The following is a 19,547-nucleotide window of genomic DNA, read 5'->3' as shown; positions in this document are numbered from 1 at the left end:
TCCAAAAGTCCTAGGTTTACCTTCATTACCCTGAATACTCTCCAGTTCAGCTACTGATCGTATGTTCCAGTACGACGTTTACTCTGATCCTTCCGGGTCATGGTCTGCATATCAGTTCTCGGAAATGTTCGAGTACATCATACACAACTGGTTTGGATTGTTAGAGCGAACCACGTCGGGTTCTCGACGCGAGTGTGCCAAACTCTTTATCTTCTTTCGTTTCCCATTTAACACAACTCTCTTCAAACTTCACGTATCGAGATGAAACTTTCAGCACTGAATAGTTTCCAAACAAATAGCAGTCTAAACATTCTAAATCCGACCACTAGAGGCGCTGCTAGATGTTTCGTTTAATATTGTTGATTGTAATATCTTCTACAAAAAGTGCGGAAATTGGATTTACGCACTTTTTGTAGAAGACACTGACATGATTGGTTAAACCCGCGCACTTCTACGGCGTTGTTCATGCATCTTGCGAGATAAATTCTCCCGCAATCGACAATACCAAAAGATCGAATACAGTCCAGCGGTCTGTGAAGATACGTATTAGCATATGCGCCTTTTTTACGCAGTGAACATGACATAAATACTGGAAACAAAACCTTAAATATAGGCCATGCCTCATAACCCGTGACGGAACCGTGTGAGGTGTCTAGGGAGGTTTGGGACGTCACAGTGAATAAAGTATTTGTAAGACGGTGAAAACAAGAGCATCCCATTTTTCTACTCAAAGCAGAGCCCATAGTTTGCTGAATGTCCTAGCACATAATTGAAATAATTCAACAGTATACCACATTTATGTGTTTTGTGCCTTAATAATACGGGTCGGATTCGATTATCCGGACACTCGTTCATCCAGGGTACAATTAAACAATTATATTTTTTTGCTGTTCATTTTACATTTTAATTTTGGAATTTTACCTTTACTATCCCTTCCGATCTTTTTTTACCATTTCTGTCCCTTCCCACACGTTTCGGACGCGTCCGAGTGTCTTGAAACCAATCTATGATTTTTTTTTTACTTTTCGCGACTATACTTCTTTTTCCATAGAAATATCCTATCAACTGTTTTTTGTTTACCTCTTGCAAACCTAAAGAACGTCAAATTGCTAGTTGCGAATGCAACATAAACATACCTTCGTATAAAAGTGCCTATTTTCTTAGTTATTTCTTCATACATTAAAAAGGCAATAATTAATGCTGAAAAGAAAAACTTCTCCGCAAGTATCATATATCCATCAAGCAACTGCACCTTATATGACGAATAGATTTTATCCACTTTTCACTATGCAAATGACATTACCTTGAGGAAAAATGTGTGATATGTTCAACAGCTCGATATGTACATCCACAGCAGAAGGCTGCTCCACACACAGCAGGAGGCTCGCCTCTCATTTCCCCTATTGTTTTAATCGTATGTATTTGAGCATCTCTCATCCAACTAGACTTTTGTGGTTAACGGCAATGTGGGAACGAACATTGGGAGAAATGGGCTCCCCTGAACTCAGAGTCTCATCATAAGCAAAATCGCGCATCATCGTCATGATCTCTCAAATATGAACCCGGCTGATGACTGTATATACTTTAGTCCGGTCTTTTCGTTAGTTTCTTCCGTCCACCATCATGGCCACTCCACGGTTACCGTCTCTACTGGCGCCTTCGCTACTGGGCCAGTCTTTGCGGCTTAGTACCAACACGGTTGGATCAGTTCAGGGCTCTCCATACTTCGTATATATGTGGGCCTGCTGCAATGTAACAAAAAAAAAAAAAAACAACAAAACGGCACTCATGTACACCGGTTTGCATTTTATTTTGATTGCTTTCTCCTGGTCTCGGTTTTCCATGGAAAAAAGGGGTTTTGGGAGGTTCAGGCAACGAATTGCTTAGTTTCTACACGTGAAAAGAATGTGAATTGGTACCAAGTGTCCTGAGAAGATTATGGAAGCTGCAATAAATGTCGATTTTACTAAGTACGAAATAGGATAGAAAAAGAAAAGTAGTTTTGTTTTCACAAACTAGAGGTACGACATGTTTGCAGTCTTTTTATGTGAAATAGTCAAGAGATGTTGGGTTCATTTGAATTAATGTATGACATTTTGCGATGTGAAAGCATATACCTTTGCGAATAACAAGCCAAAAGAGTAGAAATATATACAAAAGTAACATAATTTTAAAATTTTATCTCGTATAATTTATTTTATGAAGCGTGTTATGTGAATACATTACACGATCATTTACAGTATCTTGCATGCTCATATGAACAGAGTTCAACTGTACGCTGTTATCTTTGAATTTTCAGTGTTGTTTAACAGCTTTATTGGAATCCTTTACCCAAAATAAGTGCTTCATTAGCTTAAAACAAAGTGCACATTACATTTTTGTGGTCAATCCAAAAATATTCGCCATTTTTCCAGCACCGCAAAATTTGTCAAAAACCAAGCATCTTAACTACAGTAGGGAACTCGGACACTAAATCAATTAGGTTAATCAACGATGCATCACTTTTTCATTCAGGCGCGTAACAGTTCGATGCGCGGGAACAAACTCCTAAAGTGTGCTGTGTGGTGTGGCAGATCACGCGCAATGTTTATTTAAGTCGCCTCTCAATCGTCTTGCTTTGTTTGTATGTGTGCTTACATATGCGGTTTTATGTGAGCAAAAAAAAACCAATCACCTCAGCACCCTTCTACTCCCCTTCCCCTGAAACCAGCAAGCCACGGCAGAATCGACCGGTGTTATTAAATAGTCTGCGAAAGGAGTTGGAGAGCATGTGAGCGAGTTGTGATGTCATTCAAATAGCGTAAAACTAGACTGGAAGCATTTCTACGCGGCACTGCGCCATTCCAATGTTTGTTTGTACACTGATGTGTATATTGTGACACTGTACACTTCGTTCACATTTGGACTAGGAAGGAAATCGAAAGTGTTTAAATATGAATCATTCCATCTGATTTTTTTTTTCTGACATTAAATATTCGATAGATTCAAATAATCTATCTAACAAAGCAAAGATTCTCTTTTAACAATGATGGAAATTAATCATCAATCTAGGTAGCAAATGACTGTGAAAGTTTATACCTTTTCTGCGAGAAAATAGTTTCGAGTTTGATGCTTCATTAACGAAAAAATCAATATATACAAATTTATTTTCATCAGCTACTTGAAAGCTACTGAAGCTACTCGAACTGTGAAATGATAATTGGACTGTTAATCAGACTGTCGCCAATCAGAATGGGAGTTTTTTCCTTCTTTCTTGATTTGAAAAAAATTACATATAATATTCACTACACACAATTGAAGCGTTGTAAACACACTCGCCGCACTAGCTCATTTTGTGTAGAAATCATACAATATGCAATTTCCGATGTGACTTTTGTACTACAATTCATGTGATTTGTGAAAAAATCGTAGGAATACAGTTGAAAATATATACTTTAGGTTGTTTTGCAGCTGAATAAACAAAATTTTATCAAATAAAACAAATGATATTAGATTTTTAAACGTTTCATTACGAGCTTTAAAAATAATCATTTTAATCTACTAAAGCGTTTCTGTCCACAGTGATGTAAATACGAGTGTCAAAAACTTATAAAAAAGATTACAAATTTACTTATTTTTCATCTATCCTAGTCAAGGTATGCAACTAAAGTGTAGATTGATTTTTGGACGTGTTGTCGTCGATTCAATTTGATTGATTTCGATTGTTCAAAAAGTAATAAATCCAGTAAAAGTCTAGATGTGAAAAATATTGAATTTAGCAAAGAGTAACTGAAAACATAGAAACATTAATTTCACGAGCAATCATAACGCCGTTCTCCGCTGCCATTACGACGAAAGGAGTAAAAAGCTCGGAAATGTCTCGTATTATATAAAAATTCATAAAAAATATCAAAAACAGAAAGATTGTATGCAAAGCCACGACCGCAAGGTTGACGTAGAACTACATAAGGTTGTTTGTTACATTACTTTCATTGTTGTATTCGAGAGTGAATCACAATACCTTTTATCTAACACTTATAAAATAACTCTCTAGAAATAATGATCCTGGAAAATAAACAAAGATGGCCAAATATCAGGATGATACTTTGGGCCGTTGATCGATTCCAGTTGCCATTTTATTATAATTTCCAGAGCTTCCCACTAATAATTAGTGTTGAATAAAAGTTATTAACATTGAGAAGGTAGTCTATCGTGATCTTAGCATATATCATTCAAAGAATCCGCGATCACTTCCGAATGCAATAATCTAATAAACTTATTGGTTTGAGCAGAATCAGGATCTTATATAGAGTGCATTCCCGGTTTACTAGGTATATAATTTTGTCGACCGTGCTAGGGAAAACAAGCACCATACGACCAATCAGAAGTCAAAATCTGCGATTCAACAAAGCTTGACAACTTTCAATAGTACAATAGTTCAAAAAATCAAAATTACGATTTTCTGCATTTGGACGGATGCATAGATGATTTCCCAATTGATTGCTGCAAAAACGAAGTAAACCCATTGAAATCTAACCGACTTAGCATCATTTGAAATTGGACATATTTTCCCTATTTCCGTTTTTAAATTTTCATTTTACACCTCTATGTAGCCGAACTTCTTGGAAAACGTAGTTCTACGTCAAAAATATCAAAGTAGATGAATAGAAGGAAGTTAATCTGAAGATATGATATTAGTCTAACATTTTTCGAAATGCGAAATCATAAACAATAGCGGTACTTTTTTGTTTCCTTTAACCTGGTCGACCTGGTTTGTTTATTTAATATAAAAACAATATACAAAAAACGTAATCAGTATTCAAAGGAGCAAACCAGAACATCTTATGGCATGACGAACCTTTTGAACTAGCTGATTTGGTAGTAAGACTCGCAATAAACGATAATATTGAACTTAACTTGCTTGCATCCAGTTGGTAAGAGCTAGCGCGTAAGATCAAAGCGTTTCAGTTGCATAGAAGATGACGATTACACAGCACGAAGAATAGCGGTATTTGAACCGATTTCAATGATTTTATTTCAGAGTTTCGCCTAATAAAATTATAAATTTTTTATGTTTACTTCTAAACATTTATCGAAACGAGGTTGACAGTACTAAAACAATTTTTCTATAACTTTGATTGACTGTTTTATTATTCAGGTTTTCAACAGTTTTTTGCAACTTTAGTATTCTTGAAAAGTTGCATTATTGACAACAACAAAAAACGATTTTGACTGTTTCAATAGCAACATTCGCTGAGTCGCTGGACGTTACCTAATATATAAGGTGTGTGCTGTCTTATCCCTTTTTTTTATTCATAAATCAACAAAATGCTCCTCGACAATATCAAATCAAGGAAATAAAATCAAAAAATATCCTGTTTTGCAGTTGTGCACTATATATCGCAATTTTAGTTGAGAAAAGTTTATTAGAAAAAACGGTGCCTGCTCCTCAGAATAATTTAGACAATGTTTTCACACTGCCCAAAACACTTGAGTTGTGTTTTTCGTCTTTCAAACGAGGCCCGGTTAGCATTAACACGTTACCCTATAGACCATTTTCTTCTTTCCGCTTTACTGTATCCGCACACCCAAACAGTTCATTGAGAGCTTCATAGATAAATCCAACTTTTTACTCTTTCTTTTTACACACAGAAATAGTTTCATTCCACTACAGTTTGTTCCCATCGCTGCCCATCCGGATCTAAAGGCATGTACCTCAACGTACCACCGTTCAGTTTTCTGTTGTTTTACGTTAGGTTTAACGACCTTTTCGTCTACACTTTATAGTTTCCATCTAGCCTGCTCGACTGCCTGACTGGCTGACTCTATATGCCGGAGTTTATCCATACTGACAACAACGAACGGCTGTTCATGATTACGGGTGAGTTGATCCGTGGCTTGCGGAATAGATTTCTGCCCGTTCAAAATCGTCTACCAACGCAGTGTGCTCTTACGCAGTAGCTCAATTTACACCGTTCATTATAAAATTGTAGTTGTATCAGTGTTTTGCTGACAGTCGTAAAATAATTTCGGCGCCCAAAAAGCCACTTCAAACAGCCTATTTATTCATTTGAAAGAATTCTGCCAGTGATTAATGTATTGATTGTGTCTACAGAATACCGATACCAATACAAGTTGTGAAATGTGAATATTGCATGATTTCAGTCTAAGTTTCGAAGGTCACGCTAACGCGCTTGGGATAAACAAACGTAATAAACCAGAACGATACACATTTGAAGCCGCCGTTATAATTTAATTAATTGCGATCCTCTGCTACAACACGCAAGTGATGGCGATTCTCAACAACTTTGATAAGCGTATTCATGTGAAAAATAGGTAAACAAAAAAAGGTGTCGAACAGAAACAATTACAACAGCAAGCAAATGGAAGCTCTATTAAAATAGCCATAGAAACTATTCATCGAAATCTATCCAGAACCTTTTCAGATTACCTACGCACACTGTCGCGCGGCTTGATGATGAGTGAGTGGCGTGGAAAGGTGTTGAATGGCCTTGGTATACAAACAAACAAAATAGAGTCGTTTGGCTGTTAATAAATCTCCAGTTAAACTTACGCATAGCGAAGCAAAATTGATTACTGTTCTACAGAAACATTTGAATAAACAATACATTTTGCTTGATGATTAGCACGGAATCAGAAATTACTTGATTTGGTAAGATTTAAAAATTATTTAATTCAACGGTTCAAAGCGCGATAAACACATGAATCGATGCAGAAAGTCTCATTTTGCTATTGATCCAGTCTGTCAGTTCAGGACTCTTCTGTCGTTGTGTGGGCGAAGTGTAAGTGGAAGGTGTGGACGCGCGATTTCGCCACTCTCGTTCATTCCACCTACTTTGCATATTGCAGTTTACATTGGGTATTAAATGATCCGTCCTTTTCAGCACCAAAGTTGCTGGCTCTTAATGCCTCATTGCTGGCTGCCATTTCAATAGTAAGCAGCTATTTTCGTCCTTGATACACACGTTAGGCCAGCTAAGAACCTAAAGAGGTTGAAAACCGCTGAAGACAACCGTTCGATATACACTAAGGTCGCTTTTAACGCGATTTTTTTTACGCGGGTTTTTATAAGCGGTTTTTTTACGCGGATTCCGGAATTTACGCGGGTTTTTTTACGCGGATTCCGGAATTTACGCGGTTTTTTTTACGCAGATTCCGGAATTCACGCGGTTTTTTACGCGGATTCCGGAATTTACGCGATATTTTTTTGCGCGGATTTCGGTTTCCCTTCACTCGGAATGCAGAATTAACGCTGGTTTTTTTTTACGCGGATTCCGGAATTCATGCGGTTTTTTTACGCGGATTCCGGAATTTACGCGGTTTTTTTTATGCGGATTCCGGAATTAACGCGGTTTTTTTACGCGGCACGTATCCCTCGCGTAAAAAGCGACTTTAGTGTACACTGGGGTCTTTTTTTATGCGGTTGGTTGTATCGCGTTGAAAAATTCCGCGCATAAAAAACCGCGTAATTTGGAGAAAAACCCGTAAAAAAACTCCATTCAATAGAAAGATCCGATTGAAAAGCTTATATAAACATCAGAAATAAAATAAAAATGGTAACAAAACACAAAATGAGTCTGTAGTGCTTCCAAAATGAAAATTCATTGAAAAACAAAACAATAACTTTTTTAAATGATTTTGCCATATTTTTAACCTTCGCTCCTTAATCGAAAGTTATTCGCAACGACCCTGACTCTCATCGTTGTTCAATTATTAATGTATTTTTGTTTCCTTTTCCCGAAACAACTGAAATTGCCTATTATTTGATGAGAACAGCAAATATATTAAAAATATGCATTATCTAGATTGATAAAACAGAAAATCTTGCAGCGGGGGCCTAGTGTGGTTGGTAACGTCTCCGCCAACCACGCTCGACGCCTAGGTTCGAATCCCACCGCCGACATAGGTGTCGATGGTTGTGAGGTGGCGTGATCCACTCACAACCAACCCAGCTGGTCTAGATTCAATCCTAGCCGACACCGGGAGATTTTCTGAGGCGAAAAATCTCTGGGATCACGCCTTCCATCGCATGAGGAAGTAAAGCCGTTGGTGCCGGTCCGTTAATAAACGGGTCGTGAGTTAGGAACCTGGGTGTGGAGTCGCCTCCCTGGGCGTCGGTAATTGGCCACAACAGTGGCGGAAATAGACCGACGGAAAATAAGCGAGAATTAAAAAAAAGAAACAGAAAATCTTATTGTCATGAACCATATGATTGATTTTTCTTTACTTTACTTTTATTTAAAAAAAATAATCCACGTTATTTCAAAAAATCGCGTAAAAATAATCCGCGTTATTGTAAAAAATCGCGTGAAAAAGGACGCGTATAAAAAAAACGCATAAAAATAACCCGCGTAAAAAAAGACCCCAGGGTATTTCCGGAGTGTTTCGCGATTAAGGCTCAACTAACAAAATGTAAACAAATGGTTTTATTATACTATTGAGTTTGAAAAGATTTTCGAAATTCATGAAAAGAATCCTTTCTTTTGTATAAATCGATAAAATTATTTAAATCAAGCTTTTAGGGAAGGGCGATAAAGCAGTTTACCCAAAACAAAAGATACTTTGGAACTAGGCCCTTTACATTGTTTTGAAGCAACGGGCTTATTTGCGAAATATTCCGTAAATAGGCGACAGTAAAGGGCGGATCAACTTTTGTTTTCAAAATAAAGGCGCATTTAAAGGGGCGCAACTGGAGAAAAAATAAGAACAAGGCGAAAGAAAGATGGGCGTATTTGTTGTCAGAATGCTTTAAGGCGAAATAGAGGTGGACGAATCTCGTTGTCAGAATGCTTTAAGGCTCATTAGAAAAAGGTTAGAAGAAAAGTGCAGATTTAAGCCATAAATGCACAAATTTAATGTAGTATTGTTAGAAAACTATAAGCCAGGTATATTTTACGTCGATTTTTGGTATTGATGTTAATGTTAGTCACTTCCTTTGAAATTACGATTTGAAAATGTACTTGCAAATTTTCAAACTGATATTCCGCAATGTTTATCTTTTGCCAGTTGAGCCCTCATCACAAATCACTCCGGATTTGTTTCTTATTCGCGATGGCCTTGCCTGAACGAAACTTATTATGCTGTCGTTGGTTATTCCACTGGAGCTGCTCTTCTTGACATAGAAAAAGTTGTATGCGTTGAAGCGTACTGCTTGATTTGGTTACTTGAATTCATAGACTTACAACTGGTGTTGAAACATTAGTCAAATAGAATTATTACTAATTTTCGACAAAAATCGTTGCACTCCTCAATTGCTACGATAAGCTCTTTTTATAAGCAAGTGAGTTTATTTCACTTCTTTGACAAGTAGGTTCAAATCCCTACGAATGATAAGTCCTAATTGCGGAATTGTTTGCTTCCTAACAATTAAAATTACAAATTTCTAACAGTGTTGAGAAGTCACCATTTGTGATTGGCCACACAAACTCATTATTTACTAATTGACTTTGCAAAGTTTCACGTCCAGTCATTAGCTGGTAACCATTGTAAGAGCCAGATTATACCAAATAAATAGAATTCCAATCGAGTGAAAAAATCGTTCCTTGGTAATGGGGTATATTTTCGTGTTAACTTTTTTTTTCATACGAAAAAATCTTATCGCTGGATGTAGCTTGGTGTCAGGCGAGCAACCGTTCCGCATGTGACCTTCGTAAGACACACTCAATGTTTTACTTTTTAAGCATCAATCGAGAAACATTTACTCTTATTCTATTTTTTATTGATAACAAAATTTGGTAACATCCCTTAACCAAAATACAACCTGAGAAAAAAATCTATTGAAACAATGACTGACCGTGAACAATCACCTCCGAACATGAGCATGAGCATGAGCATGATTGACCGCCCGCGGTTGCTACTCCGTTATTGCCAGATCAGCTGTAATTACACAAAGAACCAATAGATGATGTTTGGGACCAACATGCATCCTCAATGTGTAAAAACAGGTGACCTAAATCTTTATATTAGGCAATACCAGCGCCGGCCGCATCCGAATGCAGGTCAAAGAAGGAGTTTGTATAGGAATATGTTGACGTGATACTCGCTTTATTGGAAGCCGAGAACACCTCTGCACTTCCACGAGAAATCACTGGGATGTTGGAGAAAGGGAAAGGTATACAGCAGGGTTCGTTTTGGTAAACGATGCGCTATATTCGAATGTCGGGTTCTTCAGAACAAGTGCCGCACCTACAAATTTATTACATCCGCCACGATATTCATAATGTGATTCGAACTTATTTAGTTTGATAATGTAACACCGGAACAATAAAACGTACGCGAGGATACAGGACCTTTGACTAAACCGAGACCACTCAAAATTACCGTATATCTCCTCGTAAGGTGATCCTCTTTATAACTAAAACTATTGCGCGTTGTTGATCTATCTGTAGATAATACGACCTCATGGAAGGTATCGACGCGAAGGTTGAAATGATATTTATCGATTGAACGAAATCTACTTCGATTTGCGATGTATTAATTTAGATGCAACGCGCGAGCAGTCTCCGGCTCAACGTTGATGAAGATCAGAAAGATATGATGAAATACCTGGGTTGACTTCGCGAAATCACCTGACGCCGGAAGTCAATATATAAGCAAAACCCGCCCGGGCTGAATACGCGTTTACACCGAAGCGTTACGAACAACCGTTTTAATCCCGCCGGCCGACACAGACGCGCAGGAACTCGACGTTTACGTCGATTATCTCTTAACGACGTACGAGTTGCCTAATAAATATGAAAATTGGCAAAGTTCCATGCATCCAAAGCCTCAACAATTTAAAAAATGCAAATATACATATTAGCCAGAATATATTTTTAAATTTGTTGACAAAGTGCCGAACTAGTCATAAATATAACATATTATGTAAAACAACTGGTCAAAAGCTAGAACAATCAAAAAATCAAAGCATATGATTCCGGAGAAACACATACTCCAAACTCCACAAACCACACTAACACTTTGTGGACAAAAACAAAACTTGTTACTGAAACCCTGCGAGAAATATACCGCGTACAAAATTTCAATGATGAAATCAAAATCTCTCTGTATCTGTTTTCTCACAAAAAGTAAAACTAGAAACAAGCACCAAAATATCACTTTACAATACAGACAAGACAAAACGTATACTTAGCTTTCATATCTTCATTTTCCAGTTGTTTTCATCGTTTTTGGACCTTTCTTTAAATGGCAGTACAGTGGCAACATGCATGTATGCCTTCACACACTCGTTTAATCCATAGAACATTTCATTCGTTGAAAAGAGATAGCACATAAACACTGTAAACGGCGATGCGTGGTTTTGATCTTATTGGCAAATTTTCAAGTCAAGTTTAATTAGATACAGGCCAAATAAAATTTGCACTATGCCAACGGATAAATTCCTAATGAGCATTCAGTCACTATAAAACTATGTGGAGCAGCTGCTCGAAAAACACTATTCTTATTGTATGCAATAACACCACACACTCCACACTTTCAAACCGTCGCCAAGACAGCGATAGAAAAAAAAAACAAGAAAAAATAAACACTTCGGTGAATCTAAAAAGCAACGCAATGATATTCAATTTTCACAATTAAATTCACTTTTTTTTGTGGAACTTCACACTTTTCGCACTCAGCACATTGCAATAGAACACCTGTATGTATGTTTAACAATTCTTGAAGTGTAAAATAACCGAAAATCACCAAATAATATGATTATTTCAAAGCAGGAACCAGCTGGCCAATCCGTGAACAATCACCTCCGAACAAGGCGAAAACAATTCTACCGCTGGCAAGGTCGCAACATTGGTTTAATGGGATGCGCGTGGGACAATTTACATTATCTTCAAAAAAAAAGGAAACTAATCAATGATGAGTGTTATGCTAATAAATTCACTGGACCAACTGTATGGCGAAATCAAGATAAGACGGTCGCATTTGGCGACAAAAGTGCTATTTTGGTGAATGGAATCATTTAGATTTCACCAAGTTCTATTATATCCTTATCAAAAATAGTTAAAATCGCAATACATCTAAGTTGCGAGTTTCACTAGCAAAAGTTGTTGACACAATAAAGAACTTTTTGGAGTCAATTTATCAATAATAAATCACGTTCTTAGATCTATTTTAATTTCGCTCATCTTATTCTTCCTTCAATTGAAATATGATTTGCTTGAACGACTCTGTATCAGTTAATGAAAATATATTTGACAAAGTCGAATAATCAGAAAAACTTTCCACTGGAGAACGGAACTGAGTGTATTGCATTCGTGCGCGCACATTGATAGTTAAAACCTCATAAAACCTGAATTCCTTTCAAATTTCAAGCCACTATGCGCGTTCAATGATCACTAAACTGCGACTGAAAAAATACACAACTTTCCTGTTATCACAACTAAAAAACAGTTCCCATCGGCTTCTAATCCCATACAAATTGAAATCGATTATCGAGGACTAAATGTGAGAGAGCCTGGCACTGCGCATGTCCTCGCAATCGCATCTACACGAAGCCGGAACCGGCATACCGTCCAGCAGAAATGTGTTTGTGTGTGTGTTTCAGCCACTTTTTTTACTTTTCTGAATTAAGCTCACGTGTATGGTTCTCACTACAGTTTCCCACGCACAAGTTGACGTTTTTCTAAGGAGATGAGCAGAATCACCACTATCACCACCAACGAGCAACAGCTTCCTGTTCTATCGATACAGAGCCTAACGTTTTGTGCTGGTTTGCCCACTAATAGGTAAGGTTTGTATGTGGGCTCCATAAAAGAGGTACCACCCAGCGGCCACTTATGCATCATTATCGTATGCAATTATTGTGCATCGTTAAATGGATGGATTTTTTTCTTCTAGTTTTGTAATGATGAATGGTGGAAAGGTTAGTTTTGCATTTCCGGTAAAGAGGCAAAATTTTGGATGGGCCGAACAGAGAACACCAACGATTACTGTCTTCGTTTTTCTTACCGAATCCCGGCAAAAACGTAGGACATAAGCATGAGGTATTGATTTTTCCATTCATCCTCATTTCTTCCGAGCAATCTTTACTTTAGCATCCTGGCTCGCAACAAAGCTGTGGCTGTGCGGCACAACACCTATTGGTACCTACCTGAAGTTACATTTTGGGAATTTTATTGTTGTTGTAGATTCAGAAAAATTTTTCTTTCGAAAAATATATGTTTTCCTGTATATTTTCCATTAAATTTAATTTGTTTACTTGATTATCACGAAAAATGTCAAAAACGAAAGAAGACTTGAGACAAAAAGAATGTTTCAATTGAAAATAACCATTTCGTTATGAAATATTAGGATTAGACATTAAATGCGATCATTAACCAAACTTCGTTTATTAATTATACACATAAAGTAATCTACTATATTTATGTGTACTTAAAAGTACTTCGAATAGCGGGGGGTCTTTACGTGCGCTGTCTCCCGGGGCTGCACTGACGCAGGCCTGCCGATAATTCGTGGCGAATATTCAGTCAGATTGGTGGCTTACACAACCGACTCAGTACAACAGTCGCAGAAGATTGCCAATTGCAGACACACCTACGCACAGCATTCGAAATGAATCTCTTCCTTCCAAATTTGTTTCCTTTCATGTGCGGCAAGCAAATTACATAACATCCTAACTCTGGGGGGGTGATCGAGTGTTGGTTGTTCGAACTGCGTGCAGAGTTCGTCAACTGGTTCCCTGAAGGGTGCGTGGGTGCACCGCTGGTAGAGGAGGAGGCTCGTTTCGAGTGATCCTTCGTCTACTAGCTACAAATCGCGGACAGAAAACGAGACGCGATAAAAAGCTATGGAAATCGTGTAGAACAAAATATAAAATCCAAAATATCAGAGGACTTCTATTCGAAAATAACCAATTTTGCCACTCAGTTATTTCGACAGTTTCAAAGGCTATGGGAAAATAACCAAAATCCGAATCAAAGTTAAATGTCGAATGGAATTTAAAGGAATTTAAAACCATTTTCAAACTACACTAAAGTCGCTTTTTACGCGGGGGATACGTGCCGCGTAAAAAAAACCGCGTAATTTCCGGAATCCGCGTAAAAAAAACCATCGTTAATTTTGCATTCCGAGTGAAGGGAAACCGAAAACCGGGCAGAAAAAAATACCGCGTAAATTCCGGAATCCGCGTAAAAAGCGACCTTAGTGTATTGTTTCCATATATGAGAGATTTTTCTAACTTTCATGTTTGGATTGGTTATTCTCTCAGCTAGTTTCGAGGTACGATGCTAGACTAACAAGCCAGTCGTGATATGTTCGAATCCCGTCTTGGAGACTGTTGTTAGCCTCAGTAGGGTAGTAGCACCTCGCAATTGTCCTGTACACTAACGGTAAGCCGCGAAGTATGTGTAGAATACACAAAAGATCACGTTCTGATGGGAAAATGTAGCTCCAGGACTTTACATTTGAATTATTATTCTAAGTGAAGGTAAAAAAAATGCATTCGATGCTGTACCTTGAAGTTTCAAACCATACCATGCTTAGTGAACTAGTAATAGAAAGTGATAAAAAGTTTGGACATGAGGCGCAAATTATAATAAAAACCAAAGATTAAATAAGAACACCTCGAGGGACATCAGAATCGATTTTAGATCTATTATCTCGAAGTTTTTTTCCTTGAATTGAATTGATTCATTCTCTTGATAATTACAAAGGCATTGTGAGTACAAAGTTCCTCAAGAAGTTACTGCAATGTTTGGGTAAAAGTAAGAACTGTAGTCAAGCTAAAAAAATCTAAAAAAGAAAAAGTTGTGTAATTTTTTCAAATTTAGTGATTAATTAGGAATAAACTTTTATCTTCTACCGAATGAAGCTAGAAACTCAATAAAAGCTGAAACTTCATCTCGATAACTACAACATTATAGTTCACGTTGAATATTCCAAATCTGGAATGCTTCTAGAGTTTAGCTCACTGCTCTTTGGTTTGCAGTAGCACACCGTTCAATAGCACCAAATGTACCTACTTTAACTACAAAGCGTACTGAAACAGAGCGTCAAGCTGCTACAATGCTTACCAAAAACCTCTGCGTTTGCACATCTCTTGTGTCCACCAGTGCGTGGACCATTGTTCCAGTGTAGATAAAGCGAAGAGACGATGCACTTCCTCTGAGGTTTGCTTTGCGCTACAACACGTCCCGGCCATATTTGACCTTCCTCTGCATAACAAAATCTGTGCAGTGCACGAGCAAAAGCTTGGCTTGATTCGACCACCGAGGATATGAATGTTTGCAGTGGTTGTGATATGCAAGGACATTGGAGAAAATAGAGCCATGAATTTCGGTGCAAAGCCGTGTGTGGGAGGGTGAGACTAACGGCTCGGTTTGGAACTTAACCACCCTTTTAACCAGAGACCAGGTGCGATGTCGCTCAATCGCTCCGTCGTGGCTACCGAAGTATAATAAAAACTAATAGCAGTAATAATGATGCAGATTAAAAAGTATGTGCCACCACCAACAGTATGCAGACAATGTTCGGCCTCTCCGTAGTGGTCGCTGATTGCTTGCTACGTGTATGCGCCGGTGGTGTTGGTTTGTTCAGCTCGTATAGGTGAACTAAGAGAACCGTCCGGTGCCGGTGATGGCGGAAAGGAAGATACCCGCCGTCGCGTCCGGGTTTGGTGGAAAACAAGTTTTCAGGGGTAAAGCGTGACTTGTGTACATACAAGTCTACCAGTGCGATAATGTGCATCGGAATTATCCGGCTGCTAGACGGAGTCAAACAACTACATTGCTGCCACAACAGCAACAGCAGCAATATGCTGACGGTGGTACATAGGGCTTCCGTCTTCCACACCCTTTCCTCCCAGGAGTCTTGGAATACGACGTTTGAGAACGACCGGTCTTGTCCCAGTTTCAGCGCGGCTTTGGTTGACTAGATGGCCGGGCCAGCAAAGAGCTAACTGGCTCTGGTCGATTCAAAATCGCTGCGCTGCTTGGCTGAAACTACAGCTGCTGTGTATTAGTATATATGACATAATACAGAAACGCACGACTCGCCAAAGACCGTTTTGTCTGCTGTTCCATCGCTTTGCAGTGCGGTGGCTCGATAAATATTTAGTATAATAGTCTGTGTAAGATTGGAACAGACGACAATGCGATTTTGTTTTCGTGCATACACTAATGAGCGCCCTGCAGTTTGCAAATGTGGTTCATATTTCAATAAATGGCATCTTAACTTTGTTAAATTGTATCCAATCGTTACCTTTACGATGGCGTTTGCAAGCTAATTGAAATTTAGTATTGTAGTCTGTTCTCTATGTTGGACTTTTCGTGTTAAAAACGAAAAACTTAATATGTAGATTGAGTTTTCAACAGTTTCGTTTAAACTCATTGCTTATAAAACATGACTGTGATTCTTTACTTTTTTACAAACTACTCGAATCAATGCTTTCACTAATCTCTTTAGCTCTAAGATATAACAGCTGACACGCTTAAAACAGGGAAAATATTTTTATATTTGCTGTACAATACAGGTCAGACTCGATTATCCATCAAAACATCAAACAACTTCCATCAAACATCAACGACTCGATTATCCATCAAAACATCAAACAACATCAAAAAAATTTTTCATTCCGGATAATCAAATCACACAGAAACTACTGAAATTTTGCGATTAACGAACATAAGATATTTCTTTTCTTTATTTTACTTGTATGATGCAGTGGCGTAACTAGAAGTTATTTCTGAGGCGAAAAGAGGTAAAATCTTGAGAAGCAAAAAAAAAATTGGACATTGATTATTTTCACTTAATTCTAACATGTCCCAAACATGCCGGAAGTGACTTAAATGGTAACAAATATGCCAGAGGGGATGGTGAAGGCTAAATTTCGGAATAAAAATTGAAAACGGACACCAAAAAAATAAAATTCCGGATAATCGAGTCTAAAATTTCGGATAATCGAGTTTCCACATAATCGAGTCTCCGGATAATCGAGTCCGACCTGTAGTTTTCATATTTCGTAATGCTGTTACATAAACCCCGTTGTGCATACCTTCAAATACGTTTTTTAAAAATCAACGTTCTCACAACGGTCGAAATCAAAAAAATACTCTGCATCTTGAATTAACTCAAAAACAAAAGACTCTGGTTTGAGTTCAAGATTCTTTTTACCAACCAAATGTTATCGATGCTGATACTTAGTATGGTCACGTAACTAAGCCGAAGTGCTGATTGTTACAGAACGCAATACTCTTTCGAAGGTAGTTGTTCTCTTGCACTATTGATTAAAACTTTTTATGTTTCCGATACGTCGATAACACCCAATTAAGAAACTCAGCCTGGGAAATTAAGGGGCCACAATAATCTAAGTACAGCTAGCTATGAATCCAGCTTGGAAGAAACTGTGTCTGTTTAACAGCTGCGAAGACTGTCTCATAACAACATGAGGAGTTTCGGCTCTAGAAAAAAAAAAGTAAGTTCACAAACTTTTTATTTTATATACGAAAAGTTTTAAACCACTCAATGATCAATTGATCAAATGGAATAATAAATTAGGTGTCATCAAGAAAACCCCCCAACCCTTACGTAATTTGTGGATGACTTCTTAGGAAAGTGGAAATATTCGGGATTTTTCGGGGAATCGAGGAATTCAATGAGCACCAACACATTATTGAAAATCAATAGTAGAGATGGATAGATTACACCTATTTTTGTGAAAATCTACGTATTTGACACGACTCGAATAGTCTTTCATTATTGTAAAATCATCTGATTAGTTGAGTACCACCCAATTAATATGAGATTTATCTTGTTTTTGATCATCTAAAGCAGTGGTTCCCTACCGGGGGTCCGCGGCCGGCAAGGGGGCCGCGAGGCTCATCTATGAGGGGGGGGGGGTTGTCGCGAAGCTCTTGATAAATTTTACAAGTGATTAAAATATTTCTTTCGAGATATCTCAGCGAGAGCGGATTTTCAACTCTTCTGCGTATTAGGACCAAGACTAGAAACAAATTAGACGTGCAAGACGATATAAGACTAAAAAACGCAGCCTTATATTGCAAAACTTGTATCTGAAATTCTTCGCTTCGCAAAGAGGGCCGCGGAGTCCTTTGTGTTTAGCAAAAAGAATCGCGGAGCCAAAAAGGTTGGAAACCACTGATCTAAAGCTTGCATTCGATTATCTAAAGTTTGCTTTATTTAGCGATCCTTACAATCAGATTTGAAATGTTTTGACAGCTATTTGTTTAGAAACTATTTGCAAAAAGAGCTATCCGGAAGATCCGGCTATAAGGAAGCTACCGTTCTTTCCACGCCTGTAAGCAACCCAATAGTAAGCTTAAGCAGAACATAGTAGCTAAAACACGCGTTCGAAGGTTATACGAGAAGATTTTGATAGAGTACAAAGGATACTTGCTTATGGACGACGGATCATACGTGAAGATGGATTCTGGAAAGCTTTTAGGAACGAAATTTTATTCAGCACGAGATAATGATCTCAAGCAGTTGCAACTGATCAGAGAGGACTCAATGGGATAGAAGCAAGAGTTCCTCAAAAAGCAAGTTCTACCATTTATTAGGGAACACAGCGGACCTGTTAAGTTTTGGCCGGATCTAGCAAGTTATCATTACAGCTGGGAGGTAGTTCAGTGATACCGTGATAACAAGGAGGATTTCATTACAAAGGATAGGTGTGTGTGGAAAAAATTATAGCATGAATCTCAAAGAATGTTCGCGATCCTATCCAAACTAACGGAATAGATTTTTAAATTTTTATCTGAAGATACAATAATATATCTTCATTTTGATTACTTAACAATGTTAAATTTCAAGCTCTAGTAAAAATTCGTGAGCTTAGAATATATATTATAATTTTTTTAAAACATATTTTATTATGCTGTTTCTTAGACAGCATAACTAAGCGGTGAAAAAACAAATTTTCGAGACAGCAGCACCTACATTTAATAATTAAAATTATTATACCATACATAGGCCACAAAAAATACACTTACCGGACGACTTAAGCAACTCCGGATCGACCAGATCGGTTAGGTCAGGTTCCTCGCCGTACCAAAAGATCCACAGCTCCTTGGCGGCCGTAAGGGAAAGCGGCGGATGAATCACCGAGCCACCCGTTACGGGCCCCGGTATGCTCATCTCGAACACGTTCTGGTCCTGTTCGGCCGGCTTGGGGGCAGCAACTCGGCGCCACACACACAAAATATCCACCTCGAGACATTTCGAGTAGGAGCGGAGCACCGGATCGTCGAGCGGGTTACTGGATGCGTTCGGCCGTTCCCCTTGAGCAAACTTACGCCATTTTATACCGCACAGATCATTCTGCAAAAAGGAAAAATAGAGAAACATGATAGAGATATGAACAATCGATGCGGCAAACAATTGAGATAGTTAGATTATACCTTAATCTAAAATACATTGAATTGAATCAACATTGGAAATTTTGGCATAGGCAAACAAAAAAAATACTATAAGGTATACAGCCCTAGGGTTGTATGAAATGGTGACGTGGGACTAAACACTGTAATTAGAGGGATTTTTAGTTACCAAGGAGGACAGAGTCCGCAGACAGAATCAATTCGTTTGCTCAGTGACTT

General features: G+C 38.1%; 1 protein-coding gene across 5 annotated transcripts in view; it reads right to left on the bottom strand.

The window, feature by feature from the left end:
• The window catches only part of LOC129724963 (mediator of RNA polymerase II transcription subunit 13), a 90,993-nt gene that overhangs the window by 29,271 nt on the left and 42,175 nt on the right, over window positions 1–19,547 (bottom strand). For 4 of the 5 annotated variants that reach the window (XM_055680276.1, XM_055680277.1, XM_055680278.1 and 1 more), the window contains one exon: window positions 18,945–19,272. In XM_055680276.1, the coding sequence (XP_055536251.1) occupies window positions 18,945–19,272 (328 nt within the window). Of the gene's footprint in view, window positions 1–1,303; window positions 11,355–18,944; window positions 19,273–19,547 lie in introns of those variants that run through there. The other variant, XM_055680280.1, reaches the window with a different exon arrangement.

Source organism: Wyeomyia smithii, chromosome 2 (genome assembly GCF_029784165.1).
Source record: "Wyeomyia smithii strain HCP4-BCI-WySm-NY-G18 chromosome 2, ASM2978416v1, whole genome shotgun sequence".
Classification (NCBI taxonomy): Eukaryota; Metazoa; Arthropoda; class Insecta; order Diptera; family Culicidae; genus Wyeomyia; species Wyeomyia smithii.
This window is presented reverse-complemented; position numbering and strand designations above follow the sequence as displayed.